Raw genomic sequence first — 22,188 nt, 5'->3', positions numbered from 1 at the left:
CATTCACAGTCCCCAGAGGATGAATCCTAATGACTTTCCTGATCCCTTTTTCCTTTTATATATCGCCATCATAGATGGATTGCTACGAAACTTTGTACAGACATTTATGTTCCTCATGTGATGCAGTGTTTGTGGTTTTGAGTGAAATGTCTCTACAACTATTGGACCTTTTGTCATGAAATATGAGACAGACATCTGTGTTCCCCACAGGATGAATTGTGAACAGCTTTTAAAATCCTCTAATGCCTTCATTTATGGTGGTCTTTCTTGTCATTTGTCCAACACACATGTTATGTGTCTTAACACATTAAACTAAAAACATGTCAGACATTCAGAAAACTTCTTTTGTTTCAAGGTGTATTGGGCATTGAGCGTCAACTTAGAGGAATGCACTGCATTTGTCTTCCTAACAATCTAGTCTATTCCCAGCATGTATAATGATTTTGAATAAATAAAAAAAAAAATCACTGACATACTGTCAATCCCAGATGAAATTGGGGACATTTCCTTGCAGATAAAACAAAGAAAATGAATGAATAAATACTTTGTGACGTGTTTCTTTCCTAATGACCTAAACTGGGAGACTGGCTGTGTTTTTTTGTTTTTTTGTCAATGAACTCAGTGGGCTGAGGAGCACGAGGAAACCACTACATGAAGCTGAGTGGCAAGAGACATGTTTGCTCAGATGTGTCATCAATCACTCCCAAGTTCCAAAATACATTTCACACTAGCTGTGAATAGTTAAACAGAATCAGGTCACAGAAAAAAAAACACACACACACACACTAAAATACTGTTTAATTGAATAATGCCAGCTGAATAGGAATTAAACAGTAAAGCCAAAAAAAAGAGCTTGAATTACTGGGTCAATTAAAGTGGAGATTATCCAAATTTAAGACAAGGATACCAATAAGTTTTCAAGGTCCCCTGGATCCGTTCTTCTAAACCTTTTTTTTGTCAGATGTAAGTACACAACCCTGTCACATGAACTCAAGCACCCATTTCTCAATTTTTGAACCATTTAGCCGCCTTGCATGGCAGCTGATGCAATTGGTGTATGAATGGGTGAAAGAGATAAAAAGGGCCTTGAGTGGTCAGAAGACTGGAAAGGTGTGATATAAGCACATCCCATTTATCATTTACTTTAAGTTATTTAGACTTCTCTGCTTGCTTACTAACTAGTCGTGATGCACTCGCTTATTATTTATAATGTATAATAACCGAGCTGCTACTCCAACAATTGGCTATCATCTGATGACGATGTAGCTTCTGGGGGGCAATGGCCAATGTTTCTGGGTGTAGATAAAAGATATCTGGAATACTAGGGCCACTTTCTTCACAGTCCATTGAGAATTTGATACGTGAGGGTGACAAGAAATGCAAATTTCTGCTGATCTCTATGAACAGGTATCTACATACAAAGCAGAAAACAGTTTTTTTTCTTAGAGCTAAATCATTGTCACAATAGCCGATAGGTTTCAATATTGTTTTTCTGCCTTGAGTTCCACCTCTTTAGCTTTCCACATGGACTGTTGCAACCAAAGTGTGCTCAAGCGTGGCTGGTCAGTATTACTTAGAATACAAATGGGAAAACTCAGAATGCTTCTGGCACCAAAATTGTGGACTCCTGCCTACATATTCTGCATTCATATGCAGAAATGTGTTTCTAGAGATTACTCCTCCACCAAGTACCCCCTGGGGTACAAGTACCCTTGGTTGGGAATAACTGCAGTAGAGGTTTCAGACTGCAGGTCCCATTTGATAAAATGTCTTATTTGATTGTACGGTCTTATCGCAAAATCCTGTATGAAACACACGAGATAAAACTTTGATCCAAATATTTTAACCACCACTGCAGAGCTCCACAACCGGGCTTATAGAAAAGCAAACAGGCTATTATCCAGGGTAACAACAGGCTCATCCATTTGGCCTGTACAACAAAAACAAACTGAACCGAGGTGGATCTTTGACCCCGCAAAGTACAGGAACCACATGGGATCTCCAGTGGATGTACTATGTTTGCTCAACTACAGTCACTGGGATTAGATCCAGGGCTGTGTTTACTGTAGCGGGGGTTTTGCTTGGCCAGAATGACGGCTGGAGATGGATCCCCAAATACTGTGAACAGATTCCAGCCCCCCTATGTGGTGGGCTGCAGCTGCTGTCTTTTATGGCAGATTCCTTTGAGGCAGGAGTATCTGAGAGAGACTGCAGAGAGGCACTGCTCAATGAGCAATTTATATGTTCTCAACAAAGCTTCTTCTTTAGACCCCGAAGGCAGGTCTTAATTGTTAGACGTGATATCTCCACTCCCCCTCTCCCTCTCCTCTTTCTTTGACTGTTTTCTTCTCCCTCCTCCCACCCACCCACCCACCCTCCCTCCAGCTATTAGGAATTGGATTTGGAGCAGAACGATCCATTTAGTCTCTCTCCTCCATCTCTATCCCTCTCTCACTACTTCCACACCTCCTCTGTAGGTTTCTCTCATCAAAGCCCAGGCTTAATCAGTCTATTTTTACCTGAAGGAATGAAAGGAAGGGATGAGGTAATGCTTTTCCTGTCCATCAGGTGGGCAGTGGTGCATGGGCTCTCTGGTGTGTATAGCTTAGGGAGCTAGCACCACCATGTGGACTCAGAAAAGAGGAATCATTATTAAAGCAACAGCAGAGAGGTACAGCCTGGAGAGACGGTGCTGGATGATTACCAAGTGATCAAAGGGAAACTCAAAGACCTTGAACATAGACAGCATGAACAGCATGTACAGCTGAGTAAGTAAATGGAGCTATGAACATTATTTCAACAATGAGAACTCGAGAACCGTTGACTTTAAGTACAGCAAGTCGGTCTGAGAGAGTGAAAAAGTCGAAACACCTGAACACGGAGGTGAATGTGTGAAAGCAGAGCTCCACCTAGTGGATAAAGACAGTGGGTGACAACAACTCAAATCTGAAAGCATTTTATTTTTAACATAAAACCCACGAAGATTTGATTTCCGCATTTAATTGAGAAATGAAACATTACAGGAACATCGCAGCCATATGGTACAAAATGTTTAAGTTCCACTTAAACCATCTGATATCAGTGTTTAAACCAGCAGAGGAATGCACAGGCTTAAGAAACTGAAGATATAGTTTGTGTAATAGCGGTCTGTTAGAGGTTATGGGCATTAAAATTCACCAAAATAAATATAACATTACTCATCATATTACCAAATAGAATGAAATGTACATATCTGGATCGTATGATAAATACATATATTAATCTAAAATTATTGCAAAGGTTTTTGGTTTGTTTATCTGTGGCAGTGACACAGCTGCTTGAATAATTTCTCTGGGCTATACGTGGCAGATTTTTGCTGCATTCGTTACATAGTTTGGTATAAACCATGAATAATAATAACCCAGCGTGTTGTATATGCTGATCCTTCACCTGAAATTAAATTTGTATGTACAGTATGTAAATGAAGAGCAGCATGATAGGGCAGTGTGCTCGTGTCCATTCGCTGAGAGCAACAACAGCGCCGTCCTTCAACACAAAGTCAACAAAAAGGGTTTAAAAAAAAGAAAGAAAATCGTAAATATTTATACTTCCTACATAAGAAAATTAATTTAGAATTAATTTAAAATAAATAATATATTTCTAATAATAATATATTTCAGAGCAGAACTGAAAAAAATCTTTCTTAATATTATAATGGGGACAGAAATTAAAGAAGAAGAGAGAACTCCATCCATCCTTTGTTACTCTCCGTCTATTCCTCTTTATTCTACCTGCACTTTAAGGCACAGAGGTGGTGGGCATATTGCAGCATGTGGAGACGCTGTTACATCAGATCGACAAGAGTCCATTCTTCAGTCGTCTTTATCGTGGTTCTTGCCGTTGCAGCTTTTGGGTCGGGCAATGCAGAATTTGCGTGGATGGTTTTTAAAATCGAGGTATTTCTGGACGAAGTGCGGGTGCTGCTCTATAAAATGATGAAGGTCATCTGGAAAAGTGGCCAAAAGATAGAAAGTTATCTTAAATGTTATTAGTTTACATTATTAAATTAACATGTCTGATTTTTTTTTTTGGTTAAGAGAGGATTGGAATGAAGCTTTTATTCTTAATTTAAGGTACCAATATGTTGCTGTTTTTTTTTTTTTATTTAGAGGCATCTGTATAATTAATATGATTCAATACCATTATAGAGAAAATTAACAGCTTCCATTCGTCTGTATACTTTCATTTCACATTTTGTGCAGATGGGAAATCTGCTGGATTGTTTCATGTTAAAAGGAAAATTTGCTTCATGGAAAAGTGAAGAGTGTACAGAAAAAGCTTTGACAGTTTCTGGAAAAGGCAGATGGTGGATGTAAAGGACCCTGAAAAATCAATGACAGACGGTGCTTATCCTCTTCACTGAAGCTAAGAAGAAATCAAACGTGATGGTGACAGCACGGAGGAAGCGGGAACGCGCTGATAGATGCTGTCAATCATCTCCACAATGGTCTTACATGTACAAACGGTATCACATCATTTTGTTGTTGAAGTTGAAAATGCTTAACTGACAAAGAAACGTTGGATCTTACCATATGTGATCTTGTTTGTGTCAGGTCCATCCAGGGATAAAAACAGACCTGAAAGTTCCACCTCTTGCACTCCCAACATTATTTCCAAGATGGCAGCGAGATCCTCTTCTATGACTTCCCCTTTCTCCTTGTTCTCGTACATCTGCACAACAACATATATTCTTAGCGCAATGACTTCATGCTCATGTTGAACATCATTCGGTGGAAAATGTGCTCACCTTGAAGGCCAGTTTGAGCGTCTTCATTGACTCTGATGGTCGATGAACGGTAGACAGAGCGATAACATAGTGTCTGATGTCTATCTGTCCGTCTCCATGCTGGGAACAAAATAATTTTAGTGAGCAAAGGTAGCAAAGAAATTATTCTAACCCTATATGAAAAAAGTCATTTGATGCAAATTTGTAATCATCTTGAGCTTGAAATCAACTGGACAAAGAATCATCACAACTGTAGAATTTGTAATCCACAACTTTGTTTTCTAAACTGTCAAAATAAATAAATTACATTTTTTAAAAAAAAAAAAAAAAAATCACACAAATAGATACTTGCTGAAATTTAGCAGGCTGCAGATTCTCCACAAGGGGGAGCTGTTCAGTCCCTATCATACCAGTTTAATCTATAGTATGTCACCTACAAGACGCCACCAGCTCCCCATCACAGTACGAAGTCTCCTATTTGCTGCATTTAATCCGTCTGCTAACTATTCTATTGTGACCCAGCAAAGTTTAAGCTCAGCGTTTGAGGTTGTTAACTAGTGTGTTTAAATGATACTTTGCACAAATATCTAGGAAATTAGGGAGAGGGGGGTTAAAAAGCAGTGAGATCTGAGGTGGTTTAAATTGTATCTTTTATTGATTTGTAACTACACATGACCAAATCTTTTGTACTAGAGCACCCAACATTTGGGACATCTTGCTGTAGCATCAACATCATGTTTAAATCTCTACTTTTATATGTTCTGTATGTTTATATGTTCTATACAATTGCAACAATTACAACGTATGTCATATTTGTTTTATATGTCCTCGTTACCAGTTTGTAATCTCATTGTCTGTACTCATTTTAAAATGATTTGAAAAAATAAAATAAAAACTCTGTTGGACCTTGACTCTGTCTGTGTTTACCTGGTCAAACATACTGTGGACTTGTGTGAGTGTGTCTGTAACTGGCAGATTGAGGAACTGGGCAAAGTCGTCCAAACCCAGCCTGTCTCCCTGCAGCTTTCTGGCTCTTCTGGCCTGCTCCTCCAACACTTTCTCTGAAGTTCCTGCTCTCTGCCTGTTAATGCACAGTGCAGAAAATAAAAATACAAAGAAGTCACGTCATGCAATAATGTATTAGTTTGTCATACTTTTACCCACATGTGTGGGAAAACATGGTTTGTCACCTTCACTCTGTTTACATCTTAAAGAGTGAAGCAGATAAAAGAAAAAGTGTGAATAATGTATTCAGAACATAATATAAGTATAATAATATAATTGAACTATTGTTACCCTACGAATCAAAATGTTGTCTTAATTACGGCTCAATAGATTATAAGAAAATATAAGAAAAACTAATAACTAATGAAAGACCAGATGGTTTTTGCAAGAATAGCACTTTCTAATTTACATATAATAATACCAATAATAAGGTTGAGTATTATTGTGAGATGTCAAATCGGCATCATTATCATTAAAATAGCACATACTTTGTCTTTCTGCATAAAATGTTACAATTAAAAAAGAAATGCATACATGTGGAAACGAGACAGCTGTCTCTGTGTATTCATAAACGTGATGACGAGTGTTACGTGACTGTCGACTAAGATTCCACCTATCCACTAACCACCTGGCACTAACGCGGATTATTTTAATTAGATAGCTCCCATATTGGAGCTAATCAGCAAAGAAGATGAAAAGAAGACTCCTCTTGGGTATCTTTAGCATTTATGTGATCAAATTACAAAACACACGCTAATGAAACATGATTTTATGAACACTCACAGTATTTCCTCTTTATTTCATTCATATCTTCTCTATTTAACCAAACACATCTTCCTGCATGTGTTTCCATCACGCCACCAATAGGTGTCAGTGTTTCTTCAATGCGCCTTCAAAGTCTTGGATAACACAACCATACACCTAGTCCAACCGGTCAATCCAGTCTCCCTTAACTCACCCCAGGCGGGACACCAGCAAGTTGAACTCAAGCAGGCTGCTGTAGTCGTATACGCGCAGTGGTCCCTGTGATAGGCTGATCTCACGGTCGTCAAAGGAAAGGTCTGTGAGTGGCGCCTCCAGCGCCCTATTAGGGCGGAGGGAAAGGTTTATGTGGACACTTCACGTGTATATATATCCGTGTGTTGAATGTTCAAAACAAGTGTGTGCAGACAATCTGACGCTGATCAAAGACAAAAAACACATACTTACTTGGCCATGAGCTTTCTGACATTACTGGCAAACAGGGCAGGGTTTTCCCTCTCCTCGTCTGATGGAGTGTAAACAGGCAAATACTAAAGGAAAGAGATAGTTACAAATTAGTCCTGCTGACCTGTCGTGTAACTGTGCCGCTATTTAATAAATATGGAATTAAATTCGTCACATTAGATGGGCAGTATAGTCACTGAACCACTCACCTCTATCTCTAAAGAATTATGAGGTTGGCACAGAGTGAGCCATAGGATTTTGAACCTGGAAGACAGAAGAGTTTTGTCCATACATGACGAGACAGTACCATGAAGTGAAAAAAATAATATGACGGATGGAGGAAAAGACTGAGCAGATAGCACCGACGATAACAGAGGTGTCCCTGCAGCATTTTTCCACGTTCATTCAAAATGGAAAACAGGTCACTGGTGTTTGAACTGCACACTTAGCAGGCACAGTAAAAGCTGTGTGTGTGTGTGTGTGTGTGGTGCATGCAAGAGTGTAGGTGTGTAAGAGAAAGATAAAAACACTCACGCAGCAGGGCCTTGCCACGTCCATGTAACAGTATCCTGTGAAGAGGAAGGAGAAAGAGGAAATGGCTCAATATAAACACACACAAACATCTTTTGAAGTCAACTTCCTACAACTTCCCCAAACTTCTTGGAAGTGCTTTTTGTTACTTTTCTCTGAGGTGTGTGTGTGTGTGTGTGTGTGTGTGTGTGTGTGTGTGTCTGTTCAGAGGATGGCTGGAGTCACTTCAAACACTCTTTATCGCTGATTAAACACTAAATGCTGTCATGCTGATGTGTGCGGATAACGTTGCAACACCTCTCAGCCAACATCTCTTACACTTTGACTGTGAATGTTGCACTTCTGTGACATGACAATGTAACTTCCAACGTACTGATTTTACACATCAAAGTGTGTTTACAGGGCTTGGCGAGTACTACTGCATGTGTGGAAGATGAAAGCCTTTTGTGGCTGCGGAGGAAGCAGCGTGAAGTCTGATTAAGTGGAAAACGTTAATTGAGGCTGAAGACTACAAGACGGAAAATGGAGGCAAAATATCCTGAGGGAGAGGACCTATGTAGCCCGCTCCTTATTTCTGCTTGAGACTAGCGGACAGAGGCTACATCAGCCACTACTAGCACTGCTAACACACCTCCACCAGCTGAACTCTCAGCAGTCACGTTGCATTGTGGGTGATGTATGCACCAGGATTTGACAGGGAAGAATGTGCAGAATTTTAATTTTAGTTCTGCTGCATCGATTTTACTACTTCTCTTTTCAAAACAGATGATTCAGGTGCTTGTTGGTGTTGCACATTTGTGTTTGAGATTCAGAAAAGTTGAATATATTTCTAACAATGAGTATTTTGTATGATTTGTGTCCTGGCTGGACGTAGATTGCTTATTGTTGCTCCCGTTTCCAGTTTGCAAAGTTTCCCTCTAGCGAAATGAACAGATGGAAACAGATTGAATGGAAACAGTTCTGGCGGTGGTCTGGAGAGGAACATACAAACTCTGGACAAGTTATTCCGTTAGTGTGGTTTGTGTCCTATGCTGCCACGCTGTCAGCACAGTGACGAAACTCGGCTCGAAGGGAAAAAGTGACAAAAGCTTTCTAGGGAAACGGTCAACAAAAACTAGGTAATAAGAAGTGTATAATTCATGAGAGTGAGGAGAGGTGCCGAGTGAGAGACATGATACCTGTGTGTGTCTGTGTGCGTGTGCACGTACGTGAGTGTGAGAGAGAGAGAGATAGATTGAGAGAGACAGAGGGGGATGAAATATCACCCTACTAGAACATGAAGTCACTCAACACAAGCGAAACATATACTAACGTGTGGGAAAGAAACCATTACATCACAGGTGTGTGTAGGTTTGTGTACGCGGCGCGTTTACGGGTCAAGCTGAGCTTGAACTATGTCGAAGGTCACAGTTATGGGAAGGATTAAAAGACAGTGAGTGTTTACCAGTTTGTTTTGGTAGCGTAGCACCACAGGCTGCACTGGGAGTCCTGGTATGAAAGCACCTGAGAAAGACAGGATGTGCGAGTGAGAAGGGAGGTGGTGAGATGAAACCGTGTTTACCTGTTACCTTTGTTTTTTATTCACTTACTACATGCATATTTAATTGGCAAAACAAGTAGTGCATCGTTTTAGGCAATGGGGTTTTCTATAGATTTTAAGTGACTTGAATAGAGCAGAGAGACAGAGCGATGTCCTGGTCGACATTGTGTACTGGTTTAGATAAGCCTTGGCAAACATCGTGCCGGTGACGGACGAGTTGATAGAAGCTACATGCAGTATTTATCACTGGACAAAACCCTAGTCGAGCTCCTTCCTGAGCTTTGAATAGATGAAAATTGTATAAGAATATTACTATGGCAATAAAGCTGAACACCTAGCAGACACAGAGCAGCATGCATTCATTTGGAGCCGTATTTGTGCTCACATGATCAACGTAAGTCTAATACTCACCCTTATTTTAGCTTTGTTTTAGTTTCCACAAACTGAAAAGGTATCTAGCTCTTTATCTGTATAGGTTTACTAGCCAAGTTGGTTTATTAGCTGAAAGCAGCTGCCTGCTGCAGTCGGAGACAAGGTTTATGGGAGCAGTGGACCAAAACAGCAAAGCTGTGGACCATAAAGTAAAAACAATGGGCTGAAAGACGCTAAAATGCTCCTTAGAGCTGAGGAGGAGCCACATGATAATCCCCTTTGGTTTCATCACTATATGTGATTCCTTTCACATTACGCATAACCATTTTCACAACTGTTCATACAGAATTATTGATTAATTATTGATAATTATGAATTACTGTTTGCAGCTGTGACTGAAAATATAATCTGTCCAGTGTTAAATATGCAAACTGTGTAAGAGTTCAATTAAAAAGTAAAATAAACACAAACATATATAGAGAGAGATCAAAATACTGTGTTGGAAAATAGAACTAACATTGACTTTGAACAGCTGTAACCAAGGAGAAACCTCCATCATGAAACATGGATGACATGGCTGATATCTGAGTTTTAACAGAGCAATATCAGCTGCACATATTTCTCTATCTGAACCCGAGATTGCGAAAGAACATGAAGGAGCATAAGAGTGCTCAGTGTCTACACTTTCTGAATAGTAATGTGACTATAGTAAAGGGACAGACAGGGGGAGGATGGTGAACATGAAAGTGAGGGCTGTATTAAAAAGGTCTTTTGAAGACTGGAGGTATCTGCAGAGCACGTCAGGCACAGGTGGCACCATTCACATCAAAACACACACACATACACACACACACACACACACACAGCTGATCTGTTGTGCTGGAAGCCAGTGAAGAGACATAACTAGAGGAGACACATCCAGAGAGGACTGGTAATACACAACAGACAGATCAAGCTGGACAAACACACACACACACACACACTCCAACAAAGCAGGGCCGAGTGTGTCCAACGGGGCTTACTGGGAATGACAGAATTACAGACTGGAAGAAAGGGGATTAGACAGAGCAGGCAGGGAACAATGGCTGACAGCATAACACACACACACACACACACACACACACACACACACACACACACACACACACACACACACACACACACACACACACACACACACACACACACACCCACCCACCCACACAGGGGACGTGATCAGATCAACATGCCAAAAAAAAATTGGGTGCAACAGCTATGTGTCCTGTTGAGGTCTCCCTAAGCTTGACACTGGACCCAAACCTGCTGTGCCAACATGATTTTAATTTGATCAGACATCTACACCTTGAGTTGGCAACAGTCAACTCTATGCATAAATAATAATTTACAAGCCCAGGCACACTAAATGAAATGAATACTGAACAAAGCGATAACACACTAGTCTCATTATTAACATACAGACACACCCGTGGTTGGAAATTACCAAGAACATCAGCCAAATACTGTGCTGAGCTGTGTTTGGCCCACGTGCGTATCAGCTTCTCTGGAGAATAAGTGGTGAAATAAATCAAGTGCACGAGACTGCAAGTGTAAGTATGGGAGTCAACAAGCACACCAGTGGCTCTGTGAGGCTGTGCAGTGGAGCTTAGCTAGATGCATATATTAGGATGCAAACATGTTCTAACGTGCGTTGTTTAGCAAATGCCGTGGTCACCACCTTTTTAGTGAGTACAGCTGAGGCTGATGGGAGCACAACTATCTTCCACCTGGTTTCACCTGGCTGATGCCTGAAGCAGGCGATGGGAGTGAATACATACCTGCTTTGTATAAGATGAGACCAGACCTGTTGGTGCACGTCCCCTCTGGGAATATCATGATCTAGAACAAACAAACACACATTATGGTGGACACGCACAAACAAATTGATGCATCTCATTGTTTTGATCTTGATCTGTGTAAACTGTATTTGTGCTTTTCACCTTTCAGTTCCCACATGGTGTGAGCAGACGTTATTCCCCATCGTTTCTCTGTGTGTATTTTCAGTGTGCATGTTCATGTGTATGTTACCTGAGGCCATTGCCCTCCAGACCGGGCTCTCCGCTTGATTTCCTCAACCGTTTTTCTTCTGGAGTCCTGATCCGACCGAAACACAAACACTGGTCTGATGTAGCTGATCAGAGCTGGGATGACGATGGTGGAAGAGAAAGATGCGGGGATGAGAGAGAAAACAAAAAAGTTAGTTCATCTTCGAAACTTTTCAACTAGAGGAAAAGCTAATAAAGCAGGAGCATTAGTCAAATGTTAAGGGAGGTAAAAGTTTGTTTAGTGTCGGCTCAACATCTGTAATTACTACTCACGGACAGAGCATAATTTTGTGAAGTCTTTAGCTGTCTAGCAATCTATAATCAATGTGCTACCTTATTCCTGGATGTGCTATGTGTCAATAAGCTGAATCTAATTTAATAAATCATTTGGAAAACCAGATTTGAAACTCAAATACAGATTTTATTGAGTTGGGTGGGGGTTTCAGAGCATGACTCGTGAAGGACACACCCTCATATATGGTCCACTGACAATCGAACACGCTCTGCAGAAAAACACAGAGAGAGCTATGAGAGAGAGAGTATAGACGCAGAGTAATTATTTAACAAGCACAAACCAGGTGAAACAACAGTGAACACACCTGGTTGGTGCAGATCTTATTCTTATTCGGTTGGTTTTGATCGTTTCAATAAGCTGTGTTATTAACTACAAGACTCAACCACACACTCCAAAGCGTGAGTTGTGTTTTCTTTTTGAAGAATTTATAGAGTATACTGCTGTTCTGGATGATAATATCTACCCAGCAAAACAAATATCCAAATATTTGAATATTCTGGTCTGTCTGTCCATATTTAATTTAATAAAAACCCCAAAATATCTTTCTACCAAACACTTTATTTGAATGTTTGAGTCCTTTTTGCCAGCAGTTTGCATTAAATATAAAAAATGTTTTGTTATTAAGGCACAAACTGTAAGTGCCTTGTAAACTGTATCTCTTTGTGTAAATCTGTGGGTTATACAGGTGGTGGAAATGTGGATTACTCACTGCCCCAGACAGGAATGCTGCTGCTCTCCAGTTTGGTGACTATGGAGCACATGGTCATGGTGACTGGGATGGCATCGAAGTAAGAGGAATGCGGTGCCACGGTGAGGATGGGCGCTTCAGATGGCGCCGCTCGCTCCCCTTTCACTTTGATCCAATGGAAACCTCCACAAAACCACATGGCTCGCATGATAACTCGTAGACACAGGTCTATAAACCTGATGAAGGACACACACACAGAGCTGATGCTGAACGATCGATTTGTGTTTGATACACAACATGTTGCTTTAAATCTGATCTTTCTCACTTCGAATAAGTTGACATAAATCCTATGGACACTGTATATTCATAAAATTTAATTAACACTAATAAACAATCAGCAGATAGAAGACTGTGGTTGATAAAGGGCTTGTTTGTTTAGATCCATTCATCACATAATCTACACACATTTTTGTGTAATCCCACATGTTTTTGTATAGCACGCACACACACACACACATACTCTTTAACACTCCGCACTATCCACCGCACACACCTTCTCCACCATGACTGTGGCTCAATGACAAACTCGGAGCGTCCAAGGGAGGCTGTGAAGGCGAAGGGCCACGCCAGCAGCATGAAAAAGGACACCAGCAGCAGCCGCACGGGAAACACGGTGACAGACATCAGTCCTATCTGAGGAGATAAGAGAGATATAAACACACTGTCGTTACCTTTACACTTCCACAAACCGTCCAGCCGTTTAGCATTCCTATCAACTAATAATTATCCTAAGGCTTTAACATAGTGTACATTCCTATAGGGCAGAATAATACGCCTGCATGTCCTACAGGGGCAAAAGAATGAGAAGCACATTCCATCTGTGCCTACAGGAAGGAACAAACAAGAATAGATTAGATTTGAACCCATGAAGAAAGGGTTAACGTTCCAGGAAAACATGTATAAACCTGCATGGGTGTGTCACATATATACATGTACTGTACTATGTATATATGTATACACTCTTTATGTACATATAGGAACAAACACCTTCTCTGACATCAGATTTTTTTCTGGTAACTACCCATTTTGGTGTTCTTTTTCGAAGTAGCAGTAGGTGCATGCAATACTGGGAGTATAGTTTCCTCAAAAGGGTGGAGAGAGCAGCAGAAACACGTTGCCAGGAATGTGTAACCTCCAGGCAGTTCCAGCACGTGTCTAAATATGACAATTTACAACAGTTTATGTGAATTTATTTTGTCTGTTTCACAACTGTTAAGGCTATTAATTTGCGGTCTTTAAATGCCAGAAGAAAATCCATTTGGTTTCTTTGAAATCTAACTTCAAACTTGCCGTTTGTCGTGTTTTTAAGCACGGCGCAGCTCATCCTGTATATTTCTGTACACTTTGTGCAGTGAGCTGACAGTTTGATATTATCAGACCACGGCTTTTGCTTTTGCATACCACCAGTGGGCTTTTATTAAACAGTAAAGTTGGAAATAAGATAAGGCAACTCTGCAAACACAGTGTACGAGGCCGAGTTCAGCTTCAGGTCACGCAGTACAGTTTAAGTCTCGCCACTGAAGCCAGAGTACCAGTGTAGAGATGAGAAGTCAGCTGACTGACCTGTCATGCCTTTTCTTTTACTGTGTAATGAGAGAATGTGTGTGTGTGTGTGTACTAATAAGGTCACAAAGTCATGGCCTACAGTGTAAATTCAAACTGTGTGACATTTTAAGCCCCTTTCCTCCCCCTTGTCCGACCTTGGGTCGATCTCTTCATCCCGCACTTCTATCGCGCTCCCTCGTTCCCCCCTCTCATTATCCCCCCAGCCTGCCTTACAGTAATCTCCAATCCCGGAGGAATTCCTCTCCTCAACTATCTATCTAACCATCCATCCATCCATCAGTCTCTCACTCCCTGTGTCCATTTGCACAGCTGCACCTTCATTTATCATTCTGTTCTACCTTTAACTGTTTTCTTCCTACTTTGCATTGATGTGTTTTTTGTGACCACTCTGGGGAATCATATCTAACACCCCCCGCTTCCGGTCTTTCCTGTGCGTACCTCTCTCTGGAGGAGCCCAGGTGCACACTGCAGGGCTGTATTAATAAATAAACAGTAAAGTGGGTGATTTATGATGCTCTAACGCCTCTCCGTGCCTCACCACCCCCATGGCTGACGCACGGTGCACTCATCATCAGAGCTTAACGAATCCATCTGGGAGGATCCGCTGACATTTTCTCAGGAGGTGGCATGAGAATGAGCTGGGGCAGGGTAGAGGGGAGCAATTTCTAGTGTTTTATGGGAATAGCGGTCCGTCCACCTTTGATGATTTGTAATGTGCCATAAAAAACACGCTCCTGCAGTGCGGGGCTCACTTCTACCACACCTCTTTACACTGATATAAATGTAGCTTAAACGTTTTGTCCTCTGAGAGCGATCAGTTATTACTGTGCTCTTTACATTTCTGTTACTTTTGTTACTACTACTACTACTACGCTGACTTTTCTTTTCATAACACCAATTTTTTAAAATCTCAGTCTCTGTCTGTGCATCAGGACAAAGAAGGCAGAGATAGTGATACAGTTAGCAGCTCCTAGAAAAACACACCTCATGAATCAAAGCAACAGCCAATCACAGACGGAATAGCTTTTTAGGAATTCTTCTTTTCATTTGTCTCATTATTTATTGATTTTTTTTTACGTCTACATATGTTACCTAGTACGTCTTTTACGTCTGTGTTTTAAGTCTCAGCAGAGTTCAAGTGTGATGAAACATCGCCATGATTTCACTTTAATCTGATTTATAAAAGTAAAAAACTTATGAACAGTAAGTGTGATAATATACACTTTAAATGTAGTCAAAAAAAGTGCAAAGACACATAGAAAATACTGTCTACTCTCTGTAGACCAAATAGCCACAAATGTCTTTTGGCCTGAGGGTAGGGTTCAGTGATTTGTTAAGCCATTCTGTCGTAGTTTAAATATTCAGGAGACTTGAGGGTCCCATTGTCTCCAAATACGCAAGCACGCACACACACACACACACACACACACACACACACACACACACACACACACACACACACACACACACCTTCTGTATGTACATATGGCACCATTAACGTTGTGATGGACCATTATTGCATGGAGTCACTCAGTCCATCCGACAGCTGGCCGCTTCCTCTGTCTAAACACGCACACCTCGTGTATGTATGGAAACATTATTTTACATAAACAAATATTTCTTTACAAACCATAAATTATCTTTTCATTTTAAAGTAAGCAACTGTTCACCTACTTACCAATTCAATATAGACATATAAAAGTGATGAGAGTTGATTATTTTATTTTATTTTGATAGATATTATGATGGTAGCAATAGTGGGAAGTATTTTTGCATAATTGATCACTGATTAAAAAAAATAATAATCTGAAAACCAGAAATTATGTGATATTTGTTGGGATATGTTTGTGTTTTTACATGTGGACAACAGCATATGTAAGCCAGGGAGTCTGTGCAGCTCTACAGCACTTCATTAAAACGCCGCTTTGTCACATATTTTACTAAACTAGAAGTTGTAGCTTTTGTTTATTTGGATATTGCATATTGTAATTTTACTAAATATTTCAATGAACTGTGCAGGCCTGAGGATCAAAGCTTTAACAGGTCATCCTCTGGGGACCAAGACTATCTGCACAGACCACAGCAATCAATCCAATAGTTGATGTAGATGTTGATGTTTCAATAAATAAATGTCTACACAGAATTTGGTACCAGTGCTTTAAGCAGAACTGCTGACAGTCAACAAGAAGTCAGGTGACCATCAAAGAATTTATCCTATGGTCAGGAGATCAGGGGACTCAACCTCTGTGGAACAAGATTGTCTGTACAAAATTATATTTTAATCCATACAATATTTGTCAAGATACAGTATGATAAGGGATGATGCCATTTGACACATACAGCTGTAATACAGGTGTTCAGGTTTAAAATGCCGATGTACCTTAGTAAATGCTGTACTATAATTTTAAATCCTGTAAACAGTCTTGTTTTTTAAATAACATGTAGTATTATTATTATTACTACTCAACAACAAACAGTTATGGATATGTACTGACACACAATTAATCTACATACTTTTCCATAGCCATACCACATAACACCCTAACTCCCCTGTGCAATGTGGCCCAGCACACTTTTAACTGCTCCATACACCCTGTAGTGAAGGCTAATTGCGTGCAGTTAATTGTTTTCAATGAGCCAAGGGAAGTGTGCTCTGATTTCCACATGGGAGCCCAGAAAGCAGTCAACCTGTCCTCCAGTTTGCCTTGTTGTTGGTGTAAAGATGCAGTAAGTGATGACAATCAGTCCACCGAGTACAAGATAAAAGTAGAAGAACCTGTTACACACACATGCTCACATGTGGTCTGATAGATTTGTTTTTGGCAGGAAGAAAAATGTATTTTTTTTATATATCTTTATAAAAGAGAAATAATACTGAAACTCAAATTATTTGAGATGTTCAGTGATGTTTGAGAAGAGTCCCAAATCCAGTGTCGATACAAAGTCACAGGTATTTGATGTGCAAGCTGAGTTGGCAGCAGTGTCTGTATGATGTTCACCGTTCAGCAATGTGTGACTCAGCTGGAATGTGCGCTACTGTGTGTCTGTCTGTCTGTCTGTCTGTCTGTTTCACTTGCTGACCTAGTCGCTCTGCAGACCTGCTGATCATGTTTGCTGGAAGTTAACAAAACAAATATATCCAGGACGACCACATGCCAGGATGTTCAGCATCAAGCAGGACAAGGTTGTCTGAATATGACAAACCCCCAGATTGAAAAGCAGACACACACCTAGAAGTTTAAGTTCAGGACTTGTTTAGTCCACACGTTTGTGAAGTGGAAAAAAACACACCACACTGTCACATTACAAGCAGGCAGCAGTAGGTGTGAACCAGAGACAGAGACACACATGGTCTAGCTTACATTCGCCGGACTGCTGCTGTCATCTGGCACAGACAAACAGCTGTTTACAATCTGCTGCACACTTAGACATGTACTAAAAATCATTTTTTCCCACCAAGAACAACACTGGGTGGGAAAAATGCTGTAGTTACAGCACTCTGCAAGCCAAACTGAAGTAGTTTGAAGGTCTTTACAAAGCCAAACTTAAAAGCTTGGTTTGCTGCATTGAAAGCATGCAAAATCTAAAAGGCAAAAGGCCGGGGGTTTACCACTGTTCTCGGTGGAATGTAATTGTTGGGAACCAACGGTGCCGACATAAAGGCCAATTTCCTGAGCCTTGTGCTTTGTACGTTTTTCTCTGAATGAAAGCAGGCCTGCACCTCTGGGCCTGGGAGCTATAGAGAAACAGATAAACCTAATGGGCCAGACCAGAGGAAGTGTACTTCCTCCTCTTGTCTGATATACTACTTTAAGATTTGTGTAAAAAAAAACAAAATGAAATTATTAATTTTAAAAGACCAGTTGGACCACATTAGCAGTGTGTCATCCTGTCAGCAGAGGAACCCACTAATCACTAAGCATGAGAAGCCATTGATCCATTGGCTGATTGATGAGGAGGTATTTCTGCCAGAGTGCCGTCCTCTAGCAGTAACAAACCATCAATTTCAATGGTTGATTTAGGATGTAGCCACAGCTGTGGCAGAATATCTCACCTCCCACTTCCACATTCATGTTTGGCCTAGAGCAAAAACCAGGCTTTAACTTCTTTATAGCACTTCTTTAGAGGTTGAACTTCCCACCAAGCCCTATGTGGACACATCCTAACCTTGATTTTAAAGCGACATTATGTAAAAAGTGGTATTTACTGTCATAAATATTGACAGTTATACACTTGTGTTTGTTATAATTATATTACTTATGATCAGAAACTAGCCAAGAGCAACAACTCTAGAACAACACAAGAACACGCCAACGGCTACAAGTCAGTCCCAGATTTACTCTTGTCCAGCGGCCTCTTGCTTGCTCACTCCCTCCTTTTCCCTTCTTAGCTTCCTTCATCAGCGTCCTCTTCGGTCTTTTTTGCCTCTGCCATTATGTCCGTGGAGGCTGCTAAGGCCAGTTATGTTGTCTCTTTGCCCAGCTCCAGTTCTGGTATAACACCCAACCCATTCTCCCAATCCTAGGTCTGAAAACCTCCTCATCCCGGTGGTCCAAAACACATGTGCCTCACAGTCCACAGAAACTGAGCAAACATGAGCTAACAGCAGCTACGGTTCACAGCAGCAGTCGGAGGACATCAGAGGGAAAGCCGGCAAACACTTTCTCCATAAAATATGACCCAGATTCCCAAAAATAAGTGAAATACTTGGAGTGTGACTTGTTGCTGTAAAGTGTTACATACTTAAGGCAGGTGAGACTGAGACGTAATTCACCTTTTTACACATTGGTATAGCGTGACTTAAAATCTGTTGTTTGATGGCAGAAAAGTTGCACAGTGTCGCTTTAACCTAACACAAACTATTAGTCACTCTTGCTATGCTATCTTGGTAACCGATGCATCTAATGGGGACTATCTGAGCACACCTGAAACCTGACTATGTGTCAGCTTGTTTACCACGGTGCCAACACCTGAGTGTAAACACCGTGCGGCTGTCTGTATGTTTGTGTGTGTGTACGCACACATTCAATTGGATGAGTCAAAGGAAAGAGCTATAAACAAAGTGTGGGAGCAAGTCAAGTCCTGTACAGCATTTCAGTATGACAGGTGAACCGTATGATTACATAAGGAAAAAGAATGCACAGGTGTGTGTGTTTTGTTTTGGGTTCAGCGTAGTCTAAAAAAGGTGGGTAGTTAAAAATCAAATGCAAATACCTGCCATGCAAATTTGGTCAATCCGGATTCAACTCTCCTGGATCCATGGGAGAAAATGTAGGGTAGTGGCTGTCCCCATAATGACACCACCACCACGTCTCAGATAACACATACAAAAGAGCATATGGGGCAGCACGACAGTAAGCTGTAACCGATGAGCAAAATATGATACATGTGAAATCATAAACTGTTTTCTCTTTGTGTCCCCTCCTAAAAAAAAATCTGAGTAATGTAAGACTGCAGGATTATCTCCTAAAGGGGGTTAAACCGGTCAGTTTTCCAGAAGAGGTACTGACAATAAAATCTGGAAGTGAGCCTGAGATTTAGAGGAAAAACCCACTGACTTAATCTAAGCATGCATCACTCAGATGTGATTTCTCTTAGAAATAGTTTGTTGTTGTCATCATTTCAAGGACTACTTAAGGCTGAGCCTTGCTCTCCATTGTCAAACAGGAAAACATCGAGGGGCAACATTTCCTAGATAGTCAGAAGATTGCGTCACTTCTCTTGAGTTTCTTGCCAGTGTTTCCCTTGTAATGCAAAAGATGTTCACACGCATCGCCTCAGTGTAAACAAGGCGGGTAAAGTTTAAACACACACACACACACACACACACACACACACACACACACACGCGCATGTATGCATGCATGCATGTATGCATGTATGCATGCATGCATTTGGCAGCACTTTAAGATTTAACACAATCCAATATTATCTGATGTGTCTTACCTTTAATTTCTCTCTCAGGGTGAATTTCAGCTCGTGTATGAAGGGGTTTCTACCCACCCTGGAGGGACGACTGTTGGATGACTTCATTGTTGACGACCTGACACAGACGCGCAAATAAAATAAAAAAAACACCCAAAGTGTTCAAAATGTTCCGCAGCTGCCCTCGCTTGTTTTGTGGCGTAGGTTTTTGTGTCTTCTCCTTCTTCTTCAGTCCTCTGTCCACCTTCCTGTGTGAGTACAGGAGAGAGTGATGCTGCTGGGCGGGGGAGGAGCCGCTCACTCCAGCCTACAATAACCAAGAACGCTACTTCCGATTTCAAAATAAAGCTCATGTGACTGTGACAGGCAATGAGGCAAAAAAACAACAACAAAAAAAACAACTTATGTTAAAACAATAAAAGTGCTCCATCGTAGTGTTTGCACACCCAGAGATAATTATTTAAAAATGTACATATACAGTGTTTATATACAGTTCACAGATCCCATATTTGCCTATTTTTGCTTTATTTTGCCTTATTTCTACAAAATGTTTCATTTGTGTTACATTTTGAAATATGCATTTCACTTTCAGGTACTAAAAACATTGGTAAATTAGATAAATTGCATCGTGTTTAAGCTTTTATTTTGAAAGTAAAATGACCAAATCTCAAAAACCACACACCCACGCACACACACACATGCCAGTGTCACATGAGTTTGAGTTTCCATATGGAAGTCGGTTCCCAATCCAATAAAAACAACCCCATTAATTCATTAAAAATACAACTGTAAATCTCTAAATAAATTATGCAGTAGGTGTCACTGTGAACTAGAAATGGTGCAGACCAAAAAAGAGAATCTTAAATAAAAAAGGTCAGAATGTAACACCAAATTATGATTTACATGCCGTACTACTTTATCATTTGTAAATCCCTTCAACTTTTCAACTATTAAGTGTAAGGTTTGTACACAGACAACACAACATTTGAGACACAAGTCACACATCCGAGATCAACTTTAACATACATGCAATCATAACACACCACACAGATAAGGAGGTGATGATGGAGATGATAGAGCTCTGGGACTGTGGAATGTGTGTTTGAGATGTTTGGGCTGATTTGCCTCCTGTGAGATTCAGTATGCATTTGAAGTCGAGTTTCCTCCCCTGCATTTGATCCACCCATCAATTTGTGTCTTTTATTTCTAGATGACAGCAGCTTTTTAATTTAACAAACAGACTTTGATTGTGTTTCAAACCCACAGGTGACTGATCTACATTGTACCCTCGGTCTGACTGGTTTATCAAGTCCACAGCAAAAAAAATGTATGTTGTTATTTTGGTATTTTAAATATGTATTGGCACCTGTAAATACACTGCTTATATAAAGACCCACAGTTGATCACAGGTGAACTCCATCTTGCCAGTTTATTTTGAAGGATTTCATTAACTCATAGGAGGGAAGGGAAACATCTTTGGAGCCGCACAGAAAGCCCCTATGTATGTTTGTCCATGGCCGTGTAGTTCAGTGAAATGCCATTGCATTGTGGCAAAACTTGAATTAATACCATCCTGCTGTGTTCTCTGGAAGTTACTCAAACAAATATTAAAATGAAATCATATTGTCTAAGCGCACACACGCATGTTTGTCTCTTTTTTGTTCCTTATTCCTCAATCAGTAAACATTAACCTTTAGAAAAACTATTCACGTGGGATGGCGGTCACAGCCTCTGTGTTTGTCGCCAAACATCTTTCAAACCAGTCAGGTTTCAATGGCTGCACACCTTGCACATTACAGTCTGTCAATACTGCTTTCTCTGCCTTTCAGTCATAATACAATGATACAAAGTTGGTATAGATTTTAGAATAGACTGCTAGTTTCTGACATGACCTTACAAGCATGTAACCCTGAACCAGACACACAAGATTCTGTGCAGCTTTTGTGGGGCATTATTGTGAAGATATTGATAAAGGCTGCTCGGTAGGAACTATAAGGTGATTAAGGATAACTCACTTAGGTACATAGCAGAGGTTAGAAAAAAAGGAGTCAGGGTATTGTGTAGTGTATTGTGTATTGGATGGCAGGTTGGATCCTGTATTGACGTAGTATAGTTTGGCTCCCTCTTGTGGAAGACTGATAGAAAAAGAATCTG

The 22,188-nt window shown here is 40.5% G+C and overlaps 1 protein-coding gene across 1 annotated transcript; it reads right to left on the bottom strand.

Annotated features, from left to right (window-relative positions):
* Positions 1–3,765: 3,765 nt before the first annotated feature.
* Positions 3,766–20,345, bottom strand: lpcat1 (lysophosphatidylcholine acyltransferase 1). Its single transcript, XM_027286006.1, has 14 exons — positions 20,056–20,345; positions 13,037–13,176; positions 12,505–12,719; positions 11,484–11,596; positions 11,234–11,294; positions 8,952–9,010; positions 7,511–7,545; positions 7,186–7,240; positions 6,980–7,062; positions 6,729–6,854; positions 5,693–5,846; positions 4,787–4,885; positions 4,569–4,710; positions 3,766–3,985 (listed from the first exon to the last, which is right to left on the bottom strand). The coding sequence occupies exons 1-14, from the start codon at positions 20,140–20,142 to the stop codon at positions 3,852–3,854; spliced, it is 1,503 nt and encodes a 500-aa protein (XP_027141807.1). The 5' UTR covers positions 20,143–20,345; the 3' UTR covers positions 3,766–3,851.
* Between the last annotated feature and the right edge of the window lie 1,843 nt (positions 20,346–22,188).

The sequence above is a fragment of the Larimichthys crocea genome, chromosome XIII (assembly GCF_000972845.2).
Source record: "Larimichthys crocea isolate SSNF chromosome XIII, L_crocea_2.0, whole genome shotgun sequence".
Taxonomy (NCBI): domain Eukaryota; kingdom Metazoa; phylum Chordata; class Actinopteri; family Sciaenidae; genus Larimichthys; species Larimichthys crocea.
The sequence above is the reverse complement of the archived record's forward strand: the minus strand, read 5'-3'. Positions and strand labels throughout refer to the sequence as shown.